At 54.8% G+C, this 23,258-nt stretch overlaps 1 protein-coding gene across 1 annotated transcript in view; it reads right to left on the reverse strand.

Annotated features, from left to right (window-relative positions):
- LAMC3 (laminin subunit gamma 3) overlaps positions 1–23,258 on the reverse strand; it is a 67,856-nt gene that overhangs the window by 18,422 nt on the left and 26,176 nt on the right. The window contains exons 5-18 of the mRNA XM_070378832.1: positions 21,548–21,736; positions 21,350–21,467; positions 20,007–20,105; positions 16,811–16,947; positions 14,196–14,309; positions 12,757–12,946; positions 12,464–12,582; positions 9,811–10,029; positions 7,865–8,053; positions 4,078–4,323; positions 3,010–3,163; positions 2,208–2,350; positions 1,538–1,716; positions 110–251 (exon numbers count right to left, since the gene is read on the reverse strand). Coding sequence (XP_070234933.1) covers positions 110–251; positions 1,538–1,716; positions 2,208–2,350; positions 3,010–3,163; positions 4,078–4,323; positions 7,865–8,053; positions 9,811–10,029; positions 12,464–12,582; positions 12,757–12,946; positions 14,196–14,309; positions 16,811–16,947; positions 20,007–20,105; positions 21,350–21,467; positions 21,548–21,736 — 2,238 coding nt within the window. The remainder of the gene's footprint in view (positions 1–109; positions 252–1,537; positions 1,717–2,207; positions 2,351–3,009; positions 3,164–4,077; positions 4,324–7,864; positions 8,054–9,810; positions 10,030–12,463; positions 12,583–12,756; positions 12,947–14,195; positions 14,310–16,810; positions 16,948–20,006; positions 20,106–21,349; positions 21,468–21,547; positions 21,737–23,258) is intronic.

The following is a 23,258-nucleotide window of genomic DNA, read 5'->3' on the forward strand; positions in this document are numbered from 1 at the left end:
GAGCCCTTGAAACATCCTGAGGCCACACTGAGGGGCTCCACGGTGAGCATCTGACCGGTCAGCCCCCTCCCCTGGCCTCCCAGTCTCCCACTCTGCTCTCCCGCTGTACCTTGCAGCAGGTGGGGGCCCTGGTAGACATCCCCCCGTGGAGCCTCTCCCTGTAGAATCTCCAGTGGTCCCCAGGGCCTGCCGCAGTCAGACCCTTGCAGCCATCCTTCCATCAGGGTCAGCCTGGCCTTCAGCTTGGCAGCCTGGAGGGGTCAGGGAGGGAAGGGTGTGTGAGGCTGGTGGCCTGAAGTCCTGCTTGGACAGCTCTGTTGGTTTCTTCCTGGCCTGCCATCCCCACAAGTGTTGCCTTCTGGCATTCAGCCAATCACACCTCTGCCCTGCTGATGGGGGGTGGGAAGGGAAGCCTCAGGAGGATTTCTGTCTGTCCTGCCATGTCCCCAGGACTTGGCATGGAGCAGACACGCGATCCTTGCAGACGGAATGAGAGCACTCTGCTCCATCTCCTAGCCCCGTTCTTTCAATCATATGAACAATAAATGCATTTAAGGAGCACTTGCTAGGAGCCAGGTGTGAGTGACCACCAGCCACACGCCAGCTCACGTTCACCTTGCAACCACCCTAAGGGGTGGGGGATACAGGTCCCAAGCTCTCTCCTTGATTCTGAAGTCCAAAATGCTCTGAAAATCCTCAAAGATTTCCATTCTGCATAGGATGGCAAAATCAGGTTTAAAAAAAAATCCCTGAATTCACTTAGAACAAGGCTACCTATGATCTTTATTTCCCTTCATGGTGTAAATGTTCTGAACAAGGCTACCTGTGATCTTTATCTACCCTCTTGGTGTGAACATTCACCTGTGTTCCTGCAGATGTATCAACGGGCTTGATTAGGGCAGCTGGCCCAGGCACTGCTGGGAGTGGTACCCAATATCCATCACACACCATCCTATCTTTCTACAGCACCATCATTCCAAAAGCTGGCCTCACTGATTTCAGGAAAGGGGTCGCAGGTCTGAAGCATCTCCATTTTGGAGTAGGAGAGACCCACTGAAGCTTACCAAGGCTGTCACCTGCCTGGGCACGTGACAACTAACAGGGCTGGGGGTCATGCTCCTGGGGTCCAGAGGTCATGCTCCTGACCCCTGCTCCACGTCACCTCCCTGCTTGAGGTTCTACTTGTGTTCCAGCATGAGCATCGCCCTCCCTCTGACCCTCCCCACGAAGGGCCACCTGTGTCATCATCCCACCAAATGTGAGTAAGTGTGAGACCTCAGCCTGGTAGGGGGGAAGGACATAAGGCCGGGCCCATTTTTCTCTTGTCCACTCAGGAACCGGGAAAGGGCAGAGGGGAGAGCTGAGCCAGATGGCTGGGTGGGCACAAGAAGGAGGTGGCCGGTAGTCCCAGAAAGACCAAGGGCTCAGGATAAGTGGGCACTTCCTGGCGCCCAGCACAGAGCAGGCGTTCGCTGGGGGCATGAAATGAACAGAAGGTACAGCCGGCCTGTGCAGGGCCTAGATGGGGAGGGCTCACCTCCTCCTTCACCAGGGCGTAGCAGGATGGGCACTCCTGGCACTGCCTGCCGCTGGCCGTGAGGAAGAAGTTGTCCTGGCAACGGTCACACTTGTAGCCCACAAAGCCAGGCCTGCACACACACGTGCTGTTCTCGTGGCACTGGGGCGAGGTGGCACCCAGTGGGGAGCACCTGCAGTCTGGGGGAGGGGTGTGCAGATGGCACTGGGAGCCCTGATGGCCACCCCACACGAGAACCCCCAGGTGCCCTGCAACTCTGGCCACCCAGATGCTCCTGATCCCCGTGGGCAGCTCAAGTACCTTCCTGGGTCCTTCCCAGGAGACTGATTCAGAAGGTTGGAGACGATGATCAAGAACCTGAGTTATTTCAGTGTCCCCGGGATCTGAGGACCAGGCAGGTTTAGGACAGCCATGCAGTCCACGTATAAGTGAGACGCAGAGAGGTGATCTGATGGCCCCAGGCACTCAGGAGGTCAGTAGTAGCATCTAGGATTAGATTCTGCGCCCCTCCTCTGCTCTGTTCATTCACTCCACGTTCCCACATCTACTCCAAGAAGACCTGCCCCTTATCCGATCTGTCTCCTTCCTGCTGCTCAGCCATCCCCCCACTGATCCTCTTTCCTAGAAGCCTCCGTCTCTGGGCAGCCCAGGAAGGACCCGGCTTCCTTACCACGGCAGCCCTTGACAGAAAAGCCGAAGAAACCCAGCTGGCATCGGTCACAGGTATGGCCCTCGACGCCTGGACGGCAGGGGCATTGCCCGGTCTTGGGGTGGCACTGGTCCTCCCGGGAGCCCCACGGGTGGCACTTGCAGCTACAATAAGGGAAGGGAAGGAACCCTGGTCTGGGACAAGCTCTAGGCCATTCCCAGCCCCGCCTCTGTCATCTTAGGCTGGCATGGGGCCTCGGGACCATGCCCTCTGTGGACGAGGTCCCTTCTCTGTGCAGGAACGTGTCCAACAGTCTCCTCCAAGCTGTAGCCCAGGAAGCACAGTCTCACAAAATTCTCCCCCTCCACCTCCCGAAAAGGGTATGGGGACATATTCATATATACATCTTGGACTATACCTTTCAGTTGGAAAATCACAAGGCAATTAGCATATTGAAAGCATGAGACAGACAGTCTGGTCAGAAAGAAACCGATTTGTTTCACGGGGCATGTCCCTGGAGCCCTCCGCTGCTCCCTAAATACGCTATCTAAGCTGCTGCTGTGGCCACAAAGGTCACAGAGCGACCGAGTTACTGAGCAAGGAAGCAGAGCCCGAACCAGCTCCCGCCCGCCTGGATGTCCCTCAGGGCTGCTCTTGGCCTGAATCCTGGGTTGGCAGGGCAGTGAATCTGACCCCCAAGGGATCGTCCCCTTGTCCCCCATCAGTTCACGGCACCTGGCAGTGGGCCTGGAGGCTCCCTGGTGGATTCTTCCATCCTGGGGGGACCCCCAGGGGAAGGGCACCCCAGCTGCACCCCACTCACCGCCGGCAGCCCCTCCCGGGCTGGAGGTCATAGAAGCCTGGGCTGCAGTGGCCGCAGTCCCGTCCGGTCACGTGGGGCAGGCAGGAACACTGGCCGGTCACTGGGTCGCAGGGTCTCTGCTCACTGACTGAGCCCTCCGGGTTGCAGCTGCAGGCTGTGGGATGGGAGTAGGGGAAGGAAAGGGTGTCAGGGCACCCTGCAGATCATCTGTTCCACCTCGAGGGGGTTCCAGAGAGGCAGAGAAGGTGGGGAGCCCAGGGAGATGACTCCCATTCAGCTCAGACTCCTGCTGCTGCTGCTGCTAAGTCGCTTCAGTCGTGCCCGACTCTGTGCGACCCCATAGACGGCAGCCCACCAGGCTCCCCTGTCCCTGGGATTCTCCAGGCAAGAACGATGAAGTGGGTTGCCATTTCTGAAAAAAGGCTCCAGGGCTCGGTGCTAGTCTCAGCCCATTTTCTATGTCCTTGGAGAGACAGGTCAGATGGCCATGGTGGCGGGTGGCCCTTCTGAGCCCCCTACAAGGCTGCAGAGAAGGCCAGAAACTCGGTTGTGGGGGTCAGGGGCCGACCCGGCTCCCACTGTTTTGAGTCACTTGAGTCTGCTCTCCTGGGCCCCCCTAAAACAAGAGGCCGACAGGGGCTGCATGGAGCAGGGGCACAAATGCTGAGCTTCTCCCTGGGCCACTCCTGGAAGCCTCCCACAAGCTGGTGCACGCCTCGAAGGCCCAGAGGGCTGAGCATCTTGGAAGCCCAGGGGCGGGACAAAATGATGAGGGCCACAGGCCATCTGGGACAGTCTCAGGTGCCAACATCAGAGCGTGAGATCAGTGCTAAACCATCCGGGCAGGAAAAAAAAAAACAAAAAAGTCACAGGGTCAGAGTTGATCAGATCCCGAAGCTGAAAGAACCTTGGAGAAGAAAACAAACCCTTATACTTTCTTGGCAAGGCAACAGAGAAGGTGAGTAACCTGCCTAAGGCTGCACAGGAGCCTTGCAGAACAGCCGGCTGGACCTGGTGGAGAAGGAGCCCGCCCGCCCTGCCCCGCGGGCCTGGGAGGCTCGTACTCACGTGTGCATTTGTCTGCAGGCCGAGGGGCCAGGGCGCTCCCGTAGAAGCCCTCCCGACAGTGCCCGCAGTGGGCACCTGTCGTGTTGTGCAGGCATCGCAGGCAGCGACCAAACAGGGGGTCACAGTTGCCCACAGCATTGGGGTCCACGTTTCCACTGCACTGACATGGCTGGCAGGGCTGGGGGCGCCCAGAGAGCCCCAGTGGGTCCCCGAAAAAGCCATCATCACAGATCTCACAGCGCCGCCCTGGGAAAGAAGGCTTGTGTGGAGGAGCAGAAACGAGGGGCCTGGCCTGCTGGGTCCATGAGGGGTGAGGGTGGGTGGGAACCCAAGAGAGCTCCTGCAAGGCTCCTGGTGGAGGGGAGCACGGGCTCTGGGGTCAGGCTGACCTGGGGCCAGGGCCCAGCCGGGCCACCAGCTGGCCCTGTGGTCTTAAGCGAGCCGCTGGGCCTTGCTGAACTTGGACTCCGAGTCTGCAAAGCAGGGACAATAAAGGCAGCAACCTCAAAGGACCCTTGAGAAGGTTTGGCGAGCAAAGCACTAAGCCCAGATACTGGCACATGGTTCATGATCAGCAGCAGTGGCTGGTATTACCCATTCACCATCATCACCCTCCTAGCCATCTGGTCCTCATTCACCATTCTCTTCATCAGCGCCTTGACCATCCTCTTCCTCACATAATCATTATCGTCATCACGACCTTCATCTGCAGAGGTGAGTGGCAGCCGGATGATGCGGGGTCTGGTCGATTTCTCGCCCGTGGCTGATTTAGCATTATTCGTTTCCAGTCGCGCTGGGTCCTCGCGGCTGCCCGCGGGCTCTCTCTAGTTGCGGAGAGTGGGACCTACTCTCTTATCGCAGATCGAGGGCTTCTCGTGGCTGTGGCTTCTCTGGCTGCAGAGCAGAGCTCTAAGGTGCGTGGGCTTCAGTAGTTGTGGCCCATGGGCTCTAGAGTACAGGCTCAATAGTTGGGGCACCCGGGCTTAGCTGCTGCACACCATGTGGGATCTTCTTGAACTCGCGTCTCCTGTGTTGGCAGATGAATTCTTTACCACTGAGCCGCCAAGGAAGCTCTGTGGACGTCACCTCATGTCATCATTTTCACCCATCATTCTCATCGCTACGGTCATCATCTTGACCCTTATCTTCCTCATGGCCTTGGGCATCACTCTCCATCCTCACTCAGCATCTTCGTTATCGTCACCTTTACCACCATCTCCACCTTCATCATTAGCATCAATTGATGGTCTTCATCATCGTCACCCTTATCTTGCTCATCCCTCTCTTTGTCGTCATCTTCCTTGCCTCCATCTTCAACATCACTGCCACCCTCCTTGTCACCGTCCCCTCCCCCATCTCTCTCCCTCAGCTGGGGTTGCTTTTTCCTTGTGGTTTCCGGCCCCTTTGCCTGTTCTGCTTCTCATGGCTTCTGAACTCCCTCTGGATTGTCTATTTCCTACTCCTGCCCTGCTTCCTGGGTTTGATCTGGTGCTGTGGCTTCATCTTCCAGCCCTAGGGTTACTGTGAGTCTCGGAAAAGACAGTGTGTGAGGAGGTTTCTGGAGGGTCATGGCCTGGGAAGTCCACCCTGAACACAGATGAGGCATCAAGGGCCATCCTTGTTCCACGGGCTTCATGCAGTGTCAGCCTGTTCTTGGTAAACATGCCTACCTCTCTGTGCATATCCACATGAAACAGACGATGGGGGACCTGGGGGCGGTAGGATGGTGGGCATCTTAAATGATCTTCGTGCCTGCAGGCACTCATGTTCCTTTACACTTTTCCCAACAATTTACTCATTGGTTACAATGAGTATTACTTAAATTATAATCTAAAAAGTAGCTACAGTCATTGTGAAAAACAGCTGTGGGCTCCCGACATCCTCAAAGTTTGTCACTAAGGTGGAAATCAAGTTAATGCGATGAAAGGCAGGCAACCTTGAACATGGAGAAGTGGATGACTAAGGAGGAGAAGACAAAAGAGAGAAAAGGAAGGAAAAGAAAAATCTGAATGGAGTTCAGAAGGTAGAGGGTAGACTGGCTTTGAAACTCTGAAACAGAGATGGAGTGAGATGGCCAAGGGGCAGATTGAAGCCAGTGATGAAGAATGTGGTCCCTGCAGTTAACTTGCCATCCACCCGGGACCAGCTGAGGACAGTTCCCCGGGCAGGAGGCAGCTGCGAGGGGTCAGGGTGGTAGGCAAGCGAGGCAGGCAAGGATCAGGACTTGACCACGGTCAGTCCCGGACCAGACTGTGTGGGTGAGTCCCCTGTGTGCTGAGCTCTGGCGGGACCTGAAGGATGCTGGCGTGATAAAGACGTGAGCTGGCACAAAGCCCTAATGTCCACCCTCGCATTCTTCCCAGGGCTCCTCCTGTGCACAGCAGTGTCCTCCTCCTTGGAAGTCCTCCCTTGGGTAACTTCTCTGTCTGCCCTCTCTCACTGAGTGGAGTCCCCTTGAGTTGTAGACTGGGGGAAGCCACAGGTGGGGAGCCAGGGAATGTGGGGAAGGTTATGGAAACACAGGAGCAGCATGATGGTGAGGGGCAGGGTCCTGAGGTGGGACCTCACTCCTGCAGTTCCTGGGGATCCCTGCTCTGGAGCACCTCCCCAACCTGCTAGCTGTCAGGGAGCTGCTTTCAGGGTTTTTTTGGCCATACTACATGGCATGCAGAACCTCCTTGACCAGGGAACGAACCTGCAACCCCTGCATTGGAAGCATGCAGTATTAACCACCGGACCGCCAGGGCAGTCCCAAGGGAGCTGCTTTCAGAGTGGTCCCAAATGTAGAACCAGGTATCTGAGATCACGGGAACGTTACGCCAAGTGAAACAAACCGGACACAGAGGGCAAATATCGTCTGAGTCCACCTACCTGAGGTGCCTGGGATATTCACATTCAGAGAGATGGAAACTGGAACGGTGGGTGCCAGAGGAGGGGGCGGGGGGGGGGGACTACGGGATAATCATTTAATGGGCTTGCAATTTCTATTTAGGATGATAAAAAACTCTGGGGGTGGATAGCGGTGATGGTTACACAGCACTGTGAGTGTACTTAAGGCCCTGAACTGTACACTTAACAATGGTCAAAACGGCAAGTTATGCGTATTTTGCTAAAATTTGAAAAATCAGTAACGGCAAATATAAAAAAAAAACATTGAATTGCACACTTTAAATGGGTGAGTCAGGGGGTATAGTAATAATATCTCAATAAAGCTCTTGTGTACTTTTTTTTTTTTTAAACGATCAGATGTCTAGGATGACTCTGCTTCCTGGAGCAGGAATGGGGAACAGGGAGAGGACTGGGGAGGGGGGAGTTTTGCATCACACATGACCTGGAGACATTTTAAAATTATTTATTTATTTGTTTCTACATTTGTTTTTTTGGCCACACCACACAGCTTGTGGGATCTTAGTTCCCCGACCGGGGATCGATCCCAGGCCCACGACACTGAAAGCTCCGAGTCCTAACCACTGGACTGCCTGGGAATTCCCATGTTCCCAGGAACATGACAGGAATACAGATTCCAGAGCTCCGTCTTAAGCTACTAATCCAGGCTCTGTGGGTTGGGGAAGGGCTGGACACGACGATTTCCAAACTCCCACCTGGATATGCTCAGTGGTCCAAGTTCTGCCAGGAACCCACATCAGCCCACGGCCCTGGCTATCAGACTATGAGACTCAGGATTCCCAAAGGTCAGGCCTGACACCCCTAAGTGAGGCCTCCCTCATCTGTGGACCCAGGACTCACTCCTGGAGCTTTGGCAGAGACAGGGTCCCCGGGCACTCACCTCTCTGGCTCGGCGGGCAGTGGGTACACACCACTTCTCCGCTCTCTGGGATGGTTGTGCAGGCCGATTGTCCGGGGCACGGGCAGGGCTGGCAGTCGTCGGCCTGGCCTGTGAAGGGGTTGCCGTAGAAACCTGGCAAGCAGCGCTCACAGGACGGGCCCTCGGTGTGGTGGCCACACAGGCAGACCCCTGAGGGGCGAGACAAGCACCTGGTCACCACGCCTGAACCCAGACCCCGCACAAGACGGGCGGGCTCCTGCGCGGGGGCCACCGAGCACGTCCTGGGGTGGGAACTGGGGTGCGGCCTCTTCCACGGTGCAGGCAGCACGGCCCAGGGATGAAGCATCCACCTGCATTCACGTCCACCACTTACTGACCATGTGAAGCTGGGCACCCGTGGGCCTCAACCTCCTCACCTGCAAAATGGGCACACATGACTCTGATCTCAACAGGTTTTCATCACAATTCAGTGCAGCCATACACAGCCTCTGACACACAATTATTACTGTCATCATTATTATTTGATAACCCGAAACCCATAAATGAACCAGCTGATGATACCGCCAGTGTTTGCTTCTAGTATTCTTTTTCCCCCTCTTCAGTGGCTTCTTTGTTTCCTTCTGTAAATTGAAGCCTCCAAGCCCTCTTAAGCTCAGGGACAGTGACACGGACCCAGGATTCCGGCCTTAATGTGAGGAAACCCATTTAGGGGGTCTGTGGGTTTCTAGAGGCTTTCTTGGCCTCACAGAATGGAACTCCCCTCCCTGCCCACTGGTTTCTATTTATTTATGTACAACAGATCTTCAGTTCCCCGACTAGGGATGAAACCTGGGCTCCCTGCAGTGGAGGCGTGGAGTCTTAACCACCGGACCACCAGGGAATTCCTGCCCACTGGTTTCTAATGAAGGGGACACTGCAACCCCCCTTCTCTAGCCCCATGGCGTCTAGAGTCTGCTCAGAGCCACTGCCAGGGACTAAGGGAGGAGCCTGGCTCAGAAGGGGTTAAGCAAGACCACCCCTTCCCAGAGGCGCCCCCCCAGCAGCACTCATCAAGGACTGGGGTGAATAGAGGAAAGAGAGAGGATCCGGGGTGGACAAGCAGAGCACGGGGGGCACCCAGGAGTGCTTTCCATGGCCTCTGTCTCTGCCCAGCACCCGCATACTCACTACTCCTCCATCTGCCCAGGAAGGGCAGCAGTGACCACTGTGCCCCCACCCTTTACAGATGAAGACCTGCCCAAAAGGAGCTGGAAGTTGTGCCAAGGCAAGGGGCTCTGAGGGACAACAAACCAGTCCCATCTCATGAGATGACCCTCCCAGAGCCCCGCATGGAAGGATCACGAGGCTCCATCTGGTTCAACTAGTGATGCCTGCCTGGGCACCAGGAGGAAGGAGCCCTTCATGCTGTGGGTGCTCCCCCACCCCGGCCGGCCTGCTGATTCCCAGGCTACTGTCCTTTGACAGCGGGGAAAAGGCATTTCCCTTTGCAGAGACCCTAGAAGCTGCAGAAGAGCAGCAAGGCGCCAGCCCTCCCACCTCCCATGTGAGAGGCCAGTGTCCAGGCCCAGTCTGGCAGCTCCGGCCCAGGGCCACTGGTCTCCCCGCTGGGGTTTCCTCTGCTGCAAGTGGGGGTGACCGTCACTGGCAGTGACCTGAGAGAGGAGCAGCTCTGCCACCTATTGGCCAAGCCGCCTCCCTGCACTTTAGGTCCCACACCTGTGACATGGGACCGGAAGGGTCCTGGCACCTCCAGGGCTTTTTGCAGGATCCAACGATACAGCTTATAAAAAGGTGCCTAGCACATGGAGGAACTTGAGGACACCGTCTTATCAGTATCAGTGATCACTCACACACGCGCAGCTGGCCGCATTCAGGTCAGTGCTCTTCTCGCTGCTCTGGGAGTAGCCCAGGTGGCCTGGGGGTGGCGGAAGTGCAGGGAGACTTGCCTGTGTTGGGGTCACAGGTACCATGCTGGTTACAGGTGCAGGGAACACAGCTGGCATAGGGACCCCCCAGGGGCGTGTTCCTCTTGTATCCTGGAGCGCAGGACTCACAGAACTGGCCGGTGTATCCCTGGGGGCACGAACAAGTCTCCACCCAGGAGGCTGGTGGGGACAGCCCCCGCCGGGCGGATGTGAGCCGGACCTCAGTCAGAAGCACGGGACCTGCAGAGAGAGAGAGAGAAGGAGACAGCTCCATGCACGTGTTTCTCCACCAAACCTTCCTACTCACCTGTGTAACAGGGCACTGGCCCACGTTCACAAAGGCAGTCGATGGGTCAATTGCAATTAAAAAAAAAGGACAAAGGGCACAGGAAAAATTGGTAACTTTCAGAAGGAGAAATATGTATGGCTGGGAATTTTACAAGAAGATGCTTACTCTCACTGGTTATTAAAGATACATACGTTTACGGGACTTCCCTGGTGGTTCAGTGGCTAAGACTCTGTGCTCCTAATACAGGGGCCCCCAGGTTCGATCCCTAGTCAGGGAACTAGATCCCACATGCTGCAACTATGACCCAGATAAATAAATAAACAGCCAAATAAATATGTACATGTAAACACTGATATTGTTCACAACCTTCAGCTTGGTGAGCGTTTTCCAGTGACAGTGGAGGATGGTGGCTTGGGGGACTCACACATGGGGATGTATGAAGATGAATTGGGAGCCTCTAGTAACAGAGGAGTAGCTCCCATCAGACCAACTTTCCCACAGAAAACTACTAGAAACTTGGGGCAAAATAGAAAAACTATCTGTTAACGCTAGAGAAAAACTAGAGCAGGCAAATAGACAAGGAGAGTGGACAGTTGGCATCAAAATATAGATAGGTACAGCCTTGCTGAAGCAAAATTTGGCAGCATGCGTTAAAACAGAAAACAAACACTCTTTGGCCTCACATTTCCATTTTGAGGAATCTGACCTGAAGACATGCTTGCATGAGGATAAAAGACCTTTATATGAAGCTTCCTGGTGGCTCAGATGGTAAAGAATCCACCTGCAATGCAGCAGATCCGGTTTCGATCCCCAGGTCAGGAAGATCCCTTGGAGGAGAAAGACAACCCACTCCAGTACTCTTGCCTGGGAGATCCTATGGACAGAGGAGCCTGGTGGGCTACAGTCCACAGGGTTGCAGAGTTGGGCACGACTGAGCGACTCACTCACACACACACACACACACACACAGGTCTTCATTGCAGTATGTGGGCTTCTTAGTTGCGGCACGTGAACTCTTATTTGCAGCATGATGTGGGATGTAGTTCTCTGACCAGGGATTGAACCCAGGTCCCCTGCATTGGGAACATGAAGTCTTAGCCACTGGACCACCTGGGAAGTCCCCATATGGTTATTTTTAAATATCATTCACTTTTTAATTTATTGTGTATTATAGTTAACATATTATATTGATTTTTAAAAATTGTGTCTAGGTAGGTTATAATATCTGGGAATTTCCAGATAGTAAAGGGGTGCATGTTTGTGTGCTCAGCTACTCAGTCATGTCCGACTCTTTGTGACCCCATGGACTGTAGCCCTCCAGGCTCCTCTGTCCATGGGATTCTCCAGGCAAGAATACTGGAGTGGGCTGTCATCTCTTCCTCCAGGGGATCTTCCTGGCCCAGGGATTGAACCTGCATCTCCTGCATTGGCAGGTGGATCCTTTATCACTGAGCCACAGATCTGTTCTAAAAATGGATACAGAGGATGCCTGGTCTAGGCACACATAGGCACGGGGTGGGGGAGGAGGAGAGAAAGTACATTAGCAAAGAGAGAGGAACCAGGGACAGGGAGAGGGCCACCAAGGCGATCACCCAGTGACCAGGATGAGAGGTGGTGAGAAGGTAGGCTTGAAGCTGTGATGACTCAGCAGGCTGGTTGAGAGGTTTTGGCTGCTGCTGCTGCTAAGTCACTTCAGTCGTGTCCGACTCTGTGCGACCCCATAGACGGCAGCCCACCAGGCTCCCCCGTCCCTGGGATTCTCCAGGCAAGAACACTGGAGTGGGTTGCCATTTCCTTCTCCAGTGCGTCAAAGTGAAAAGTGAAAGTGAAGTCGCTCAGTCGTGTCCGACTATTCTCGACCCCATGGACTGCAGCCCACCAGGCTTCTCCGTCCAACGGATTTTTCAGGCAAGAGTACTAGAGTGGGGTGCCATTGCCTTCTCCAAGAGGTTTTGGAAACCAGGCTTTTTCTAGGTGCAACACCTCTAATGACCAGCAGGGGGAGCCGACCCCTTGGGGAATCCTGGCCTGGCCCCTGTGGTCATCATTATCAAAGAGCCCTGCAGGGTCCAGCCTCCTGGCAGTGGTGGATTCCACCCTGGTGTGGCCACGTCAGGTTCTTGGTTTCTTTGTGTCCCTTAGAGCTGTCCATCCTCAGCCTCCTCACCTGTCCAGCCCCTGCCTCTGTCCTCAGCATCCACTCCTGCTGCCCTTACTGGTTATACGATCTTGGGCAAGTGTCTCGACCTCTCTGAGCCTCAGACCCCTTTGTGCTAAAGTGGGGACGATAATCTCTGGCTGTGAAGACTCCATAAGGCTATGATGAAAGAGCCCCTGGGGCCCTCGCTGGTTTGGGGACTGGGCAGTGTCCTGGTCATTACTGACCGGAAGAGCTGGTGCTGTGGCCGCTGGTCCGGATGCGCAGAGCAGTCAGGTTGGCGAGCACCCGCTGGAAGTGGAAGGCGGACAGTGGAGGGTCCACGTCCTCGGAGGTCTCCTGCAGCCTGGCCCGGGGAGGGGTCAAAGCAGATCCTGAGGCCAGGGGTCGTGAGAGGGGCCGGTGGTGCCAAGAACCCCCTGGCAGGAGGCCCCAGACCACAGGGGAACGGATGTGCCTGGATCTCAGGGCCCACTCCGACCACCCGACCCCATCACTCAGAACACAGCAGGACACTTACAGGAACTTCAGCCGTACCTCCCCCGCCTGCCCGGAGTCCGGGGTGCGGGGTGAGCCGGAATGCCGCAGAGTCAGGGCCAGGCCCGCCCCTTCCAGCCTCAGCTGCGTGGAGAGTGAGGAGCCGCGGGGGACCCGGAAGGTCAATGTGAGGGGCTGCCCGTAGCTGAATCGCTGATCTCCCAGAAACTTCTCTGAAGACAAGAGATGAAGGCTTTGATAGTCTTCACTTAATTAGCTGGATTTTTAATGTCTATATTGATTTTGTTGGCAATTAAACTCTCAAAAGATAAAACTACAAACTCAAAGGGATCCTGCACAGAAGATCCTGAGGGTAGCCTGCCGACATCTCCGCAGCCAGAGCTGGCTTCAGGGGCATGTGACCCTGCCAATCACCGGGGGCCCCACACCCAGTTTAATGTTCTGCTGCCGCTATCTTGACACTCATTTTTTTGTTAAACTTATTTTATATTGGAGTATAGCCGATTAACAATGTTGTGATAGTTTCAGCGGGGACAGCAAAGGGACTCAACCATACACATACATGTATCCATTCTCCCCCAAACTCCCCTCCCATCCAGGCTGCCACATAACACTGAGCAGAGCGCCGTGTGCTATACAGTAGGTCCTTGTTGGTTATCCTATCTTGACATTCTTAAGACTTTTGTCTTGAAACTTGGCTTTTGGAAGTGACGTGCCAGGGGACAACAGAATCTGTGTGGGAGCGGGGAGATTCAGTATGCCTGGTGGTGGAGACACCGTATTTCTGGTGGTACCTGTCTGCCCGTTCATGTAGCACTCACAATGCCAGACGCCCCATGAGCTCAGAGTCCTCAGGGACCCGCGTATGTGGGAGTTCAGTGAGGCTCCAGCAAGTCCCAGGTAGGAGAGCTACATGCGTGACTAAGCTGGGGGGCTGATGGCCCTACGGGCCACATTTTCCACGGGAATCAGAACTTGCTTCTAGCCGAAAAAAGGCACATACACCAAGGACCAGGGGCCCTCACCTAGCCTTCTGACTCTGTTGTTTCTCTGTATTAGTCAAGCGCTTAAATATAGTCCATAGGATCACAGAGTCGGACACGACTGAGCGACTTTCACTTTCACTTAAGCGGAAAATCACAACTCAGAAGGAAAGGGGATCAGTGGACACCCCATCATTCCTTCCTTCAGGCCTCTGCCCTCAGAGTGGAAGGGGCCATGAGCAGAGGGGTGCGGGCCACCTTGAGAAGCTGGAAAAGGCCAGGGAAGGGACTCTCTCCCAGAAGCTCTAGGAGGAACACAGCTAGAACACACTTTGATTTCAGCCCAGCAAGTTCGTTTCACACTCTGACCTCCAGAACACTAAGGGAGCACATTTGTAGTCACTGGGTTGGTGGCACTTTGTGACAGCGGTCACAGGGCAAGTACATGGGCAGCCCCGCCCCTGCCTGTGCCGGGTACCTGGTGCTGTGAGCTCCGCCTCCTCGTCCTCTGGGTCCAGGAGGAGCCCCCCCGGGCTCCATCGTGCAGGATGTCCTGGGTCCCCCACGCTTCCGGCCCGCCAGCCCTCAGCTCCTGGACAGCAAACACACACAAGCCCCCCGTGAGGCCCTGGAGGGTGACCTCTGCCCCCTCCCCCTTCACACCCTTCCCTGGGTCCCTAGGATGACCCCCAGAGGTGTGAGTGCTGCCTGAAACAACAGGACCCAGAGAGGGAGAGACTGCTCTAGAGACAGGCCAGGTGGGGGTGGGAGCCGGCCGGGACCTTGCTCTGTGCCCAGACCTAGGCAGCTTGGAGCCCCAGCCCAGATCAGGGCGGGATTGTGGGATGGGACGGGGCCCTGAGAGAAGCTAGAAGCTTCAGGGACTCACCTCTGATGGGGCAAGGTCATGGCTGACCTCTGAGCCCGCCCTGCCCCATCAACGGACTTTGAGCACATAACAGGACATGGCCCCAGAACCCCATGGTGAGCCGTCTCTAATGAGATCGGGCTTGATCTGCTTTTCTGGTCTTCAGAGAACTCCCTCACCTGTGACCTCACCGCCCCTGTCCTTCCAAGTGTGTGTGCCACAAACCTCACTGCACCCAAGGAGGCTCCCTGGTTAGGAAGTGGCCAGGTGGGGGTGGGAACCCAGTCCCAGTGCGGTCCACTTCCCTCCCCCGACCCCAGCAGTTCACCAAGCAGTCAGGCACACAGCAAGTGGCCTCCAGGGGAGACTCTCCAGAAGACAGCTAGAGAATAGGGTGGAGACCTGGGGCTCCCAAGGGGTGAGGAGGGAGGGAAGAAGAAAGGGAAAGAGGTCAGAAAGGGGAAGTCCAGAGCTCCTCGGTGCTAGGCTCGGTGCTAGGCTAGGTTCTGCCCCCTTGCTGGCTGTGTGACCCTGGGCAAGTTACTTAACCTCTCTGAGGCCAGGTTCTCATATGCAAAAGGGGGGCAATGAAGTACTTATGGCCCCAGTAGCAGTTCTCAAAGTTTGTCTGAACACCCTGGGAGATCCCTAAGACTCTTTCAGGGGCGTCCATGAGGTCAAACAATCTTTTTAGTAACATTAAAATGTCATTTGCATTTTTCATTCTCTTTCTCACGCTGAGAACTTTCCAGGAGCTACAAGATGTGTGATATCACAACAGACTAAATGGCAGAAGCCGTGGTAAGAATCAGCTAACTTCTATTAAGCCAGGGCTTAAAGAGGTGTGCACAAAGGTAACATGAGTAGTACCACTCTTCTCAAAGGTTTTTGTCTTTTTTTTTTTTTAACTTTTTGGCCACACCACGATGGCATATGGAATCTCAGTTTCCCAACCGCGGATCGCACCTTCAGCCTCTGCAGTGGAAGTGCAGAGTTCTACCTGCTGGACCACCAGGGATGTCCCCAAGTTTTTTGTCTTTTAAAAAGTTATTTTTCACAGGCGGAAGTTATTTTTTTGTTATAAGTGTTCTGTGGTCATTTGTAAATGAATTGATGCACAGATACTTTAAAATTACTGTTCTAATGTTTAATATAGAAAACACAACCCACATAAACAAAAGGACTTTGAGATTTTCTCTGATTTTCAAGAGCATAAAGGGATCCAGAGATCCAGAAGTTTGAGAACTGCTGGCTGAGGGTGTTTGTGAGATCACATGGGATGCTGAGGCTGAATTGCCAAAGCCAGGGCCAAGTGAGAACAGATCACGATGCTCTCGTAAGATTTTTAAAACAAGTCCCATCTGATGCTGACATCCTTGACTCTGGGCCAGGTGACCACAGGGCTGTCCCCATTCCAAGCCCCTCTCAGTCCAGCAGAGGGCGCACTGCCCCCTGCATCTGGGGCGCCCCAGAACTGGCCCTGAGGCTCTATCTCCCTGGAGATGCTGGAGGTGGGGTTGGGGGAGGAGGTTCAGTGGGGCATGGCTGGGACCCACTCAGGCTATGATGTTTGGCAGAGTTCAGAGCGCCACTGCTTTCCTGCTGTAAAGAGCCACCTGGAATTGGGGACCCTGGACCCTGGACTCAGAAAGAAGGCCGTGCACGGCCATGAAGAGCAAAACTCAGGAGCTGATGAACCTGGGGTGCCAACAGCTAAGCTATGTCACCTCTCTTTTCTGGGTCTCGGTTGCCCCATCTGTAAAATGGGAATGAGAGTATCTACCCGCCAGGGAATCCCTCAGGTTCTATGCATGTAACAAGCTCAGCAGGGTGTCAAGCATACAGCAAGTGCTCAATAAATGGAGGCCAGGGGACCAAGCCTGGATCCCCAGCGCTAGGATATACCAAGGGGTCCGAGGAGGAAATGAAAATCCCCCTCAGACTCCAGAGGCTGCCATATACCCATCCCTCCCCTGCTCCTACTAGAGACTGAGGGAATAGGCAAGGACTGGAAGGGAGCCGGGGTGCAGGAAGGTGCTGGGGGTGCAGAAGGGCACAGAGGGGCATGGCCACTGTGTGGGCCTGTGGGAGGCGCCGGGGCTGGGGCCTGAGGCTGCCCCTCCTTTCCATCCCCCTCATCACTGGATGTCCCCAAAGCAGGCCTGCCCATCCCACCTGGGCTGGCAGCAGAGCCCTCGGAGGAGGCTGCGGGGACCACTTCTTACCCTGGTGGAAGTCGGAGAGGATGTGGTGCTCCCGGAACTGGGCAGCGGCCACACACACCTTGGAGTGGCCGTAGCAGAAGCAGCTGCTGCAGCCGGCGGGGTTGTGGGGCTGCAGGTTAAACGCACCCGGACGACATCTGCAAGGGAGGCAGGACACACCCCCGGGGGCCTGTGAACTGGCTACGTTCAGGGAGCCCAGCTAGACCAACTGCAGCCTGGAGTCACTGGGAATTTTCTTTAATTTCAAATTTAGAGAAGGGTTGCAAACATGACAGACACAATTCCCATGGCATCTTTACCCAGCTTTTCCTAATTGTAACGTCTGACCTTACCAGGGTGCGCTTATCAAAACCAAGAATTTAACACTGATTAATGTTATTTACTGAACATTGGAGAAGGAAATGGCAACCCACTCCAGTGTTCTTGCCTGGAGAATCCCAGGGACGGGGGAGCCTGGTGGGCTGCTGTCTATGGGGTCGCACAGAGTCGGACACGACTGAAGCGACTTAGCAGCAGCAGCAGCACACATTATTAGGATTTCTCCCCGTTTCCCACAAATGCCTGTTTTCTGCTTCAGGATCTGATCCAGGGCATGGTGGTGTATTTCACTGAATCTTTACTCTCTCATCTGTCATAGCTTGTAGGTCTTTCTTTGACACTTTTGACAGTACTGGTTAAATACTTTGCAGCATGCCTCCATTTGGGTTTATTTGAGGTTTTTCATAATCTGACTGGGGCCAAGGGTTTGGGGGGAGAAAGTGCCCTTCTTGTCACATCTTACTGGGGTAACTGCTACCCGTGTGATGTCCTGATCATGTATGATGTCACCGGTCATGTATGACATCACTGGGGATGTTAACCTTCACCGCTTGGTTAAGGCGCTGGCCACCAGGTTCCTCCACTGTAAAACTGCCATATTTTAGTTGTCAAAAGCAAGCCACTAAATCCATCCCAGACTCAAGAGGAAGGGAGTTAAGCTCCACCTCTGGGAGGGGGAAATAATCAAAGAATTGTGGGCCTATGGTGAAACCACTAGAGTGGGTAGGAAATTTCTGGGCGGGGCACAGGGTATGAGGAATCTTAGTTCCCCAACCAGGGGTCCAACCCACGCCCCGTACTGTGGAAACTCCAAGTCTTAACCACTGGATCTTCAGGGAAGTCCCAGTCATTGGTAAATTTTTTGAGGGAGATGTTTGAGGGCTATGCAAATATCTTGTTTCTCCTTCAATTCTGCCCATGAATTTCAGCATTTATTAGGGGCTCCGGCCTACAGTGACTGTTACTCTGATATTCTAACTGTGATTCTGTATTCCCCTCATTCCTTCTCCACTTCTAATTCTTCTGTGGAATTCTGCTGCAAGGAGGATTTGTCCCCGTGTATTTATTTATTCAGGCATCTATTTATGTCAGTGTGGACTCATGGATATTTATTTTATTCTTGGGTTATAATCCAATATTGTTATTATTTATTTTGTTTCAGCTTTGGGAACTCTTCCAGGTTGGCGCTTATGTCCTTTTGACACAGGCCCCCGTCCTGGTTTGGGGCTTTTGGGGGTTTGTTTTTGTCTGGTTTTGTTTTTAAGCACTTCTCTGCTTTCTACAAAATGCTTCAGGCTCATCTTGTATTTTCTCAACCCCAGCCTCAGAATCAGCCATTTTCCCAATGAGCCCTGCAGATGCCTTATACAAATGCAGATTCCTGGTTTGCACGATGTTGGGGGGGTTGCCCAGAAACCCCATTCAGACCAACCCAGGTGGAGGAATCTGATTCATGAGAATCTGCCAGTTACCTCAGTGCTGGGCTGCTCCAACAAACCTGTCACCCAGTCCTCCCATTTCACAGATGGGTAAAGTGAGGCTGAGAGGCGAACCTCCTCAAGGTAGAGGCAGTGGAATAGAGTTAGTGGGATCTAGCCCTCCAACTCCACTCTGTCTCCTTAGCTTGAGAGGTCTTACGGGAGGAAGACCCAGAAGGGTGTCCACCTCCCCCTCCAGGACCCACAAGCCACACGCAGACAAGGTGAGGAAGAGGCCTGGGGCTGGCCAAAGTGAGAGTCAAGGCTGGGCATCTTCCTGACCCAGGAGAGGCCCAACACGATCTGGCAATAGTGGGGTCCACAGTGCACTGCTGGGCCAGGTTCTCCCACATAGCCTGTGGCCAGAGGATCAAAGAGGCCCTGGCACGCCCCATGCTGACTGCAAAGGTTTCAGAGGTCACAGACGAAGCCAGGAAGAGGAGACAAGTATGCCCAAGAATATAAACCAACATTTGTCCCCCAGCCCACTGCTGGGGCTAGGAGGCCCAGGAACACCTGAAGCAGGAAGTTTAGGGAAAAGCCCTTCTGCCTCACTGAGCTTTAGAGGCTCCATTTGTACCACGACAGGATGGCAAAGATGGCAAACAAGCTTGAGTCTCAGCTCAATTGGTTGGAGCTTCTTGGAGCAGGGCATAGAGAAGGATTCTAAGGTTACAGTAGAGCTTGTGGTAAAGATTGCTGTGGTCCATTAGTGATATCTGCCCTGGGTGTGGGATCGGAGGGTTGTGATGGCCTTCCATTAGTGATGTCTGCCCTGGGTGTGAGATGCGAGGGTTATAGTAGTGCTCCATTAATGATGTCTGTGCTGGGTGGGAGATGGGAGGGTTGTAGTGGCGCTCCATTAGTGATGTCTGCCCTGGGTGTAGGATGGGAGGGTTGTGGTGGTGCTCCATTAGTAATGTCTGCCCTGGGTGTGGGATGGGAGGGTTGTGATGGCCCTCCATTAGTGATGTCTGTGCTGGGTGGGATATGGGAGGGTTATAGTAGTGCTCCATTAATGATGTCTGTCCTGGATGGGAGATGGGAGGGTTGTGGTAGTGCTCCATTAGTGATGTCTGCCCTGGGCCGGAGATGGGAGGATTGTGGTACCAGTAGGATGTGGTTGCTATCCCTGGATTAGATGATCTCTCCTATCATTTCTAGCTCTTTCTTTTCAAGAAGATGTATTTTCACAGCTTATGAACTATCAGTGGTGGTGTGTCACAGGATAAGCAGTGTCATAAAGTCTTTAGATGATTTCCTGGGTGTCAGATTCGCTGTGCTCTAAGCAGAGAGCCAGGTGGTGAGGTTGCCCAAGTCTGGGAGGACCATGCCCTGTGCTTCTCCCACCACCACCGAGGTCACTGCCAGCAGGCTTATTATTGGATCAGTTCACCCACCTGTCACACAGGCTGCCTTCCACGTTCTCTTTGCAGTGGCAGCGCCCACTGCGGGGATCACAGGTGCCCAGGCTGCCCGCAGGATTGCAGGTACAGGGTCTGCCAAAGAGACAGGACAAGAGGAGGGTGTCCAACGAGAGAGCTCCAGAGTGGGAATAGCCCATCCTCATTGGAAGGAATCTCTCTATCCTTCCTGACGCACAAGAGGAACAGGAGGCAGGCTGACCCAAGAGCCTGCCCCCTGGCTTCCTCTGAGCAAAGGAAGTGACCTATTCACTCACCTGAATAGCTAACCATCTGCCCCCTCCCACCCACCTATCCATCCGTGTGTTCATTCATCCACTCACTCCCCCATCTGTGCATCCTTCCATCCACTGAACCACGTATCCATCCTTCTATCCATCACCCACCCACGCACCTGTTCTCTCATCCACCCATCCGTCTACCCATCCATCTGACAAGATGGATGTCCTCACAGAGCCTAGAGTCCAGTGAGGATGGACAGCAAACAGGTAGATGCTGGACTTTGATACAAGCTACGGAGAGAGAACATACATGAGTCCATGGCCGCACCAGTGAGATGCCTGGAGTGGGGATGAAGTTGAGTGATTGTACCTTGGTTGACAACTAAAGAATGAGTAGGACTTTGTTCAGACACAGGCCAGGGAGAGGTGGCAGTGGGTGTTGAGTGAGGGGAGAATGCTCTGGGGTCATAGAAGTGGCATATGCAAAGGTCCAGAGGCCAGAGAGACCCTGCAGAAGCATCCCGGTCCCCACCCAATGACAAGTGTTATGCTGGAACCACTGGGTATTCTATGAGAGATCTGAGCCTCCCCCACCTTCCCAATGCCATTTCCACTGCCTTTCAAATATACAAGAAGACTGCTGAAATTAACCAAAGCCAAATTCATTTAAAAGTGCTTTTGAATTTATAACGGCTTCATTTTCTTGGTCACTGTGTATTTTCTCAATCAAGTGATAGCAGATGTGTTAGATCCCTCTTCTGAGGTCCAGACCCCAGCAGCCCCTGCCTGTCTCTGTCCCCATCAGTGCCCCTCCCCACCGCGAGCACTGCAGACTCAGCGTCTTCCTGAGTTGTGTCCCCCTTGCTATGAATGGCTTCCCTTTGCCAAGATGCCCAAAGCAGAACCTCGGGGGTCAGCCTTCATCTCTGCTTCCTCTTCTGCTCCTTGGTACCACCTTCTATCCATCTATCCAAATGCCCATCAACTCTGCCTTCTGAGGGGCTCAGGAACCCCCACTTGCTTCCCGTCACTCAGCCCAAGTTCACTGCCATGTGCCCTTGCTGGACCATTTCCACCTACCGCCCCCGCCACTCTCACCTGCAGCCGCCCTCGCTGAGCGAGTGGAACCCAGACAGGCAGCGGTCACACTTCCAGCCCATCACCGTGGACTTGCAGACGCAGGTGCCCAAGTCATCGCACTGGAGGCGCAGGGAGCCTGGGGAGGAAGGGCACAGGGCAGCAGGGGCCCGTGGTGGTGGGTGAGGTTGGGGGGGCGGGGCAGTGCGGCTCACTCACCTGCTGGGTGGCAGTCGCAGGGCTGGCAGGGCGTCTGCGGGCTCCAGCGATAGAAGTTCTCCTGGCAGCGCTCGCAGTGCGGCCCAGCTGTGTGGGCACGGCAGTGCAGGCAGCGGCCACCGTGGCCTGAGCTGCGGAAGAGCTCCCGGTCAAAGGTGCACTCCTCAGAGTGGCCGCTGCAGTTGCAAGCTGTGGGCAGGAGGCGGGGGAGGGTGTGAGTGTAAGGCTGTGGCACATGGTAGGAGGGGAGCAGGTGCCGATCAGCCTCCTTGGTGAGTGAGCAGGCAGCTGGAGGAAGGTCAAGGATGAAGGAGGAAGGTCAAGGATGGAGTTCAGGCCCGGCTTGATCAAGGATCTGGAGACCAGGTGGTTGATCTTCCAAAATAGGACACTCTCAAGAAGAAGAAGAGAGGCACTGTTAATAAAATACACCCAACACAGGACCCTCCCAGCCAAGCCAGGACATACAGTCACCTGATCATGGATCACAGACAGGTTACCTTCTAAAGTAGCAGCCTGGCTCCCCCTGTGGACCCCCCAAGCCGTAATGGTGTGTGAATCTGATCCCCAGTGACCATGAGGACACTCAGAGGCATGAAAAATACAAGTCACCTTTCATTCACTCATTAATACATGTTTTCAAAAAACAGTATGTATCACGGATCAGCTCCGTCTTGGCTCCCATGGTGAGCCCAGCGTGGGGCGGACCCGTGAACGGTAGGAGCCCAGTTCCTGCACACGGTCGCACTGCTTGACGGAGGACAGATGCAGCAAGCAGGTGAACATCCTGCAGGGGCGGGGCTGTGACGGGAGAAGCAGGGAGGCTCCAGCCTTCCTGGAGGAAGAGCAGGAGGGAAGTGGGAGGGCAAAGGAGAAGGAGGGGAAGGAGAGGCCCTTTGTGACACAGCCAGAGGAGCAGGCTTCGCCCAGAGTGGGGGTGGGAGGCAGCGAGTCATTGTGCAGTGTGATGGGAGGGAGAGGGGTGCAGGGGCAGCTATGAGGTCAAGAGGTCAGCCAGGGCTTGATCCAGGAGGCTGGGCAGTCAGGGTCAGTGGACTTCACCTTGGAGCAAGGACTTCACCTTGGAGTGGACGACTGCAATTGCATTTGCATTTGAAAGTGGTGCAAGCAGGGGATAGGGGTGAGGGGGTTGAGAGTGGGGAGGTGGGGTCTTAGCTGCTCAGAGGAGGGGTGACTGGCTGGACCATGTATTGGCTGTGCAGAAGGACAAAGTTAGCTGGGTTGGAGGGGCGTGAATGTGATCAAAATCGGGGCTCAGGGTTGCCTGGACTTGGTGGGTGAGAGGGGTCAGGCATACAGCCCAGCTTCCAGGCTGGGAGGACAGAGATGTGATCTCAGGGGTGAGGACACAGCCTTTGGTGCCCCCACCATGGAGTCAGCCCTGACTGGGAATGGTGAGCCAGCCAGCTTCCTTGGCTCCAGGAGGACTTCCTGGTGGAGGCAGGCCAGCGAGGGCAGAAGGAACTCATTAGGGCCACGGTGGCCCTGGGAAGCTCCTGCAGACAGCATCCGGTTCCGTGGAACAGACCGTCCCCTCCCTCCCCGCTGGGTCTCTGTGTCAGCAGCCCAGGCCCAAGAGCACAGTGGGTCCAGAGGCCGAGCCATCAGGAGCACATGCGTGGGAAGATGTGCCTCCCACCAGCGCGGAACCAGGCGGGGTCTGGTGCCCAGCGACGGCCAGCTACACTTG

This window comes from Bos mutus, chromosome 11 (genome assembly GCF_027580195.1).
Source record: "Bos mutus isolate GX-2022 chromosome 11, NWIPB_WYAK_1.1, whole genome shotgun sequence".
NCBI classification, from domain to species: domain Eukaryota; kingdom Metazoa; phylum Chordata; class Mammalia; order Artiodactyla; family Bovidae; genus Bos; species Bos mutus.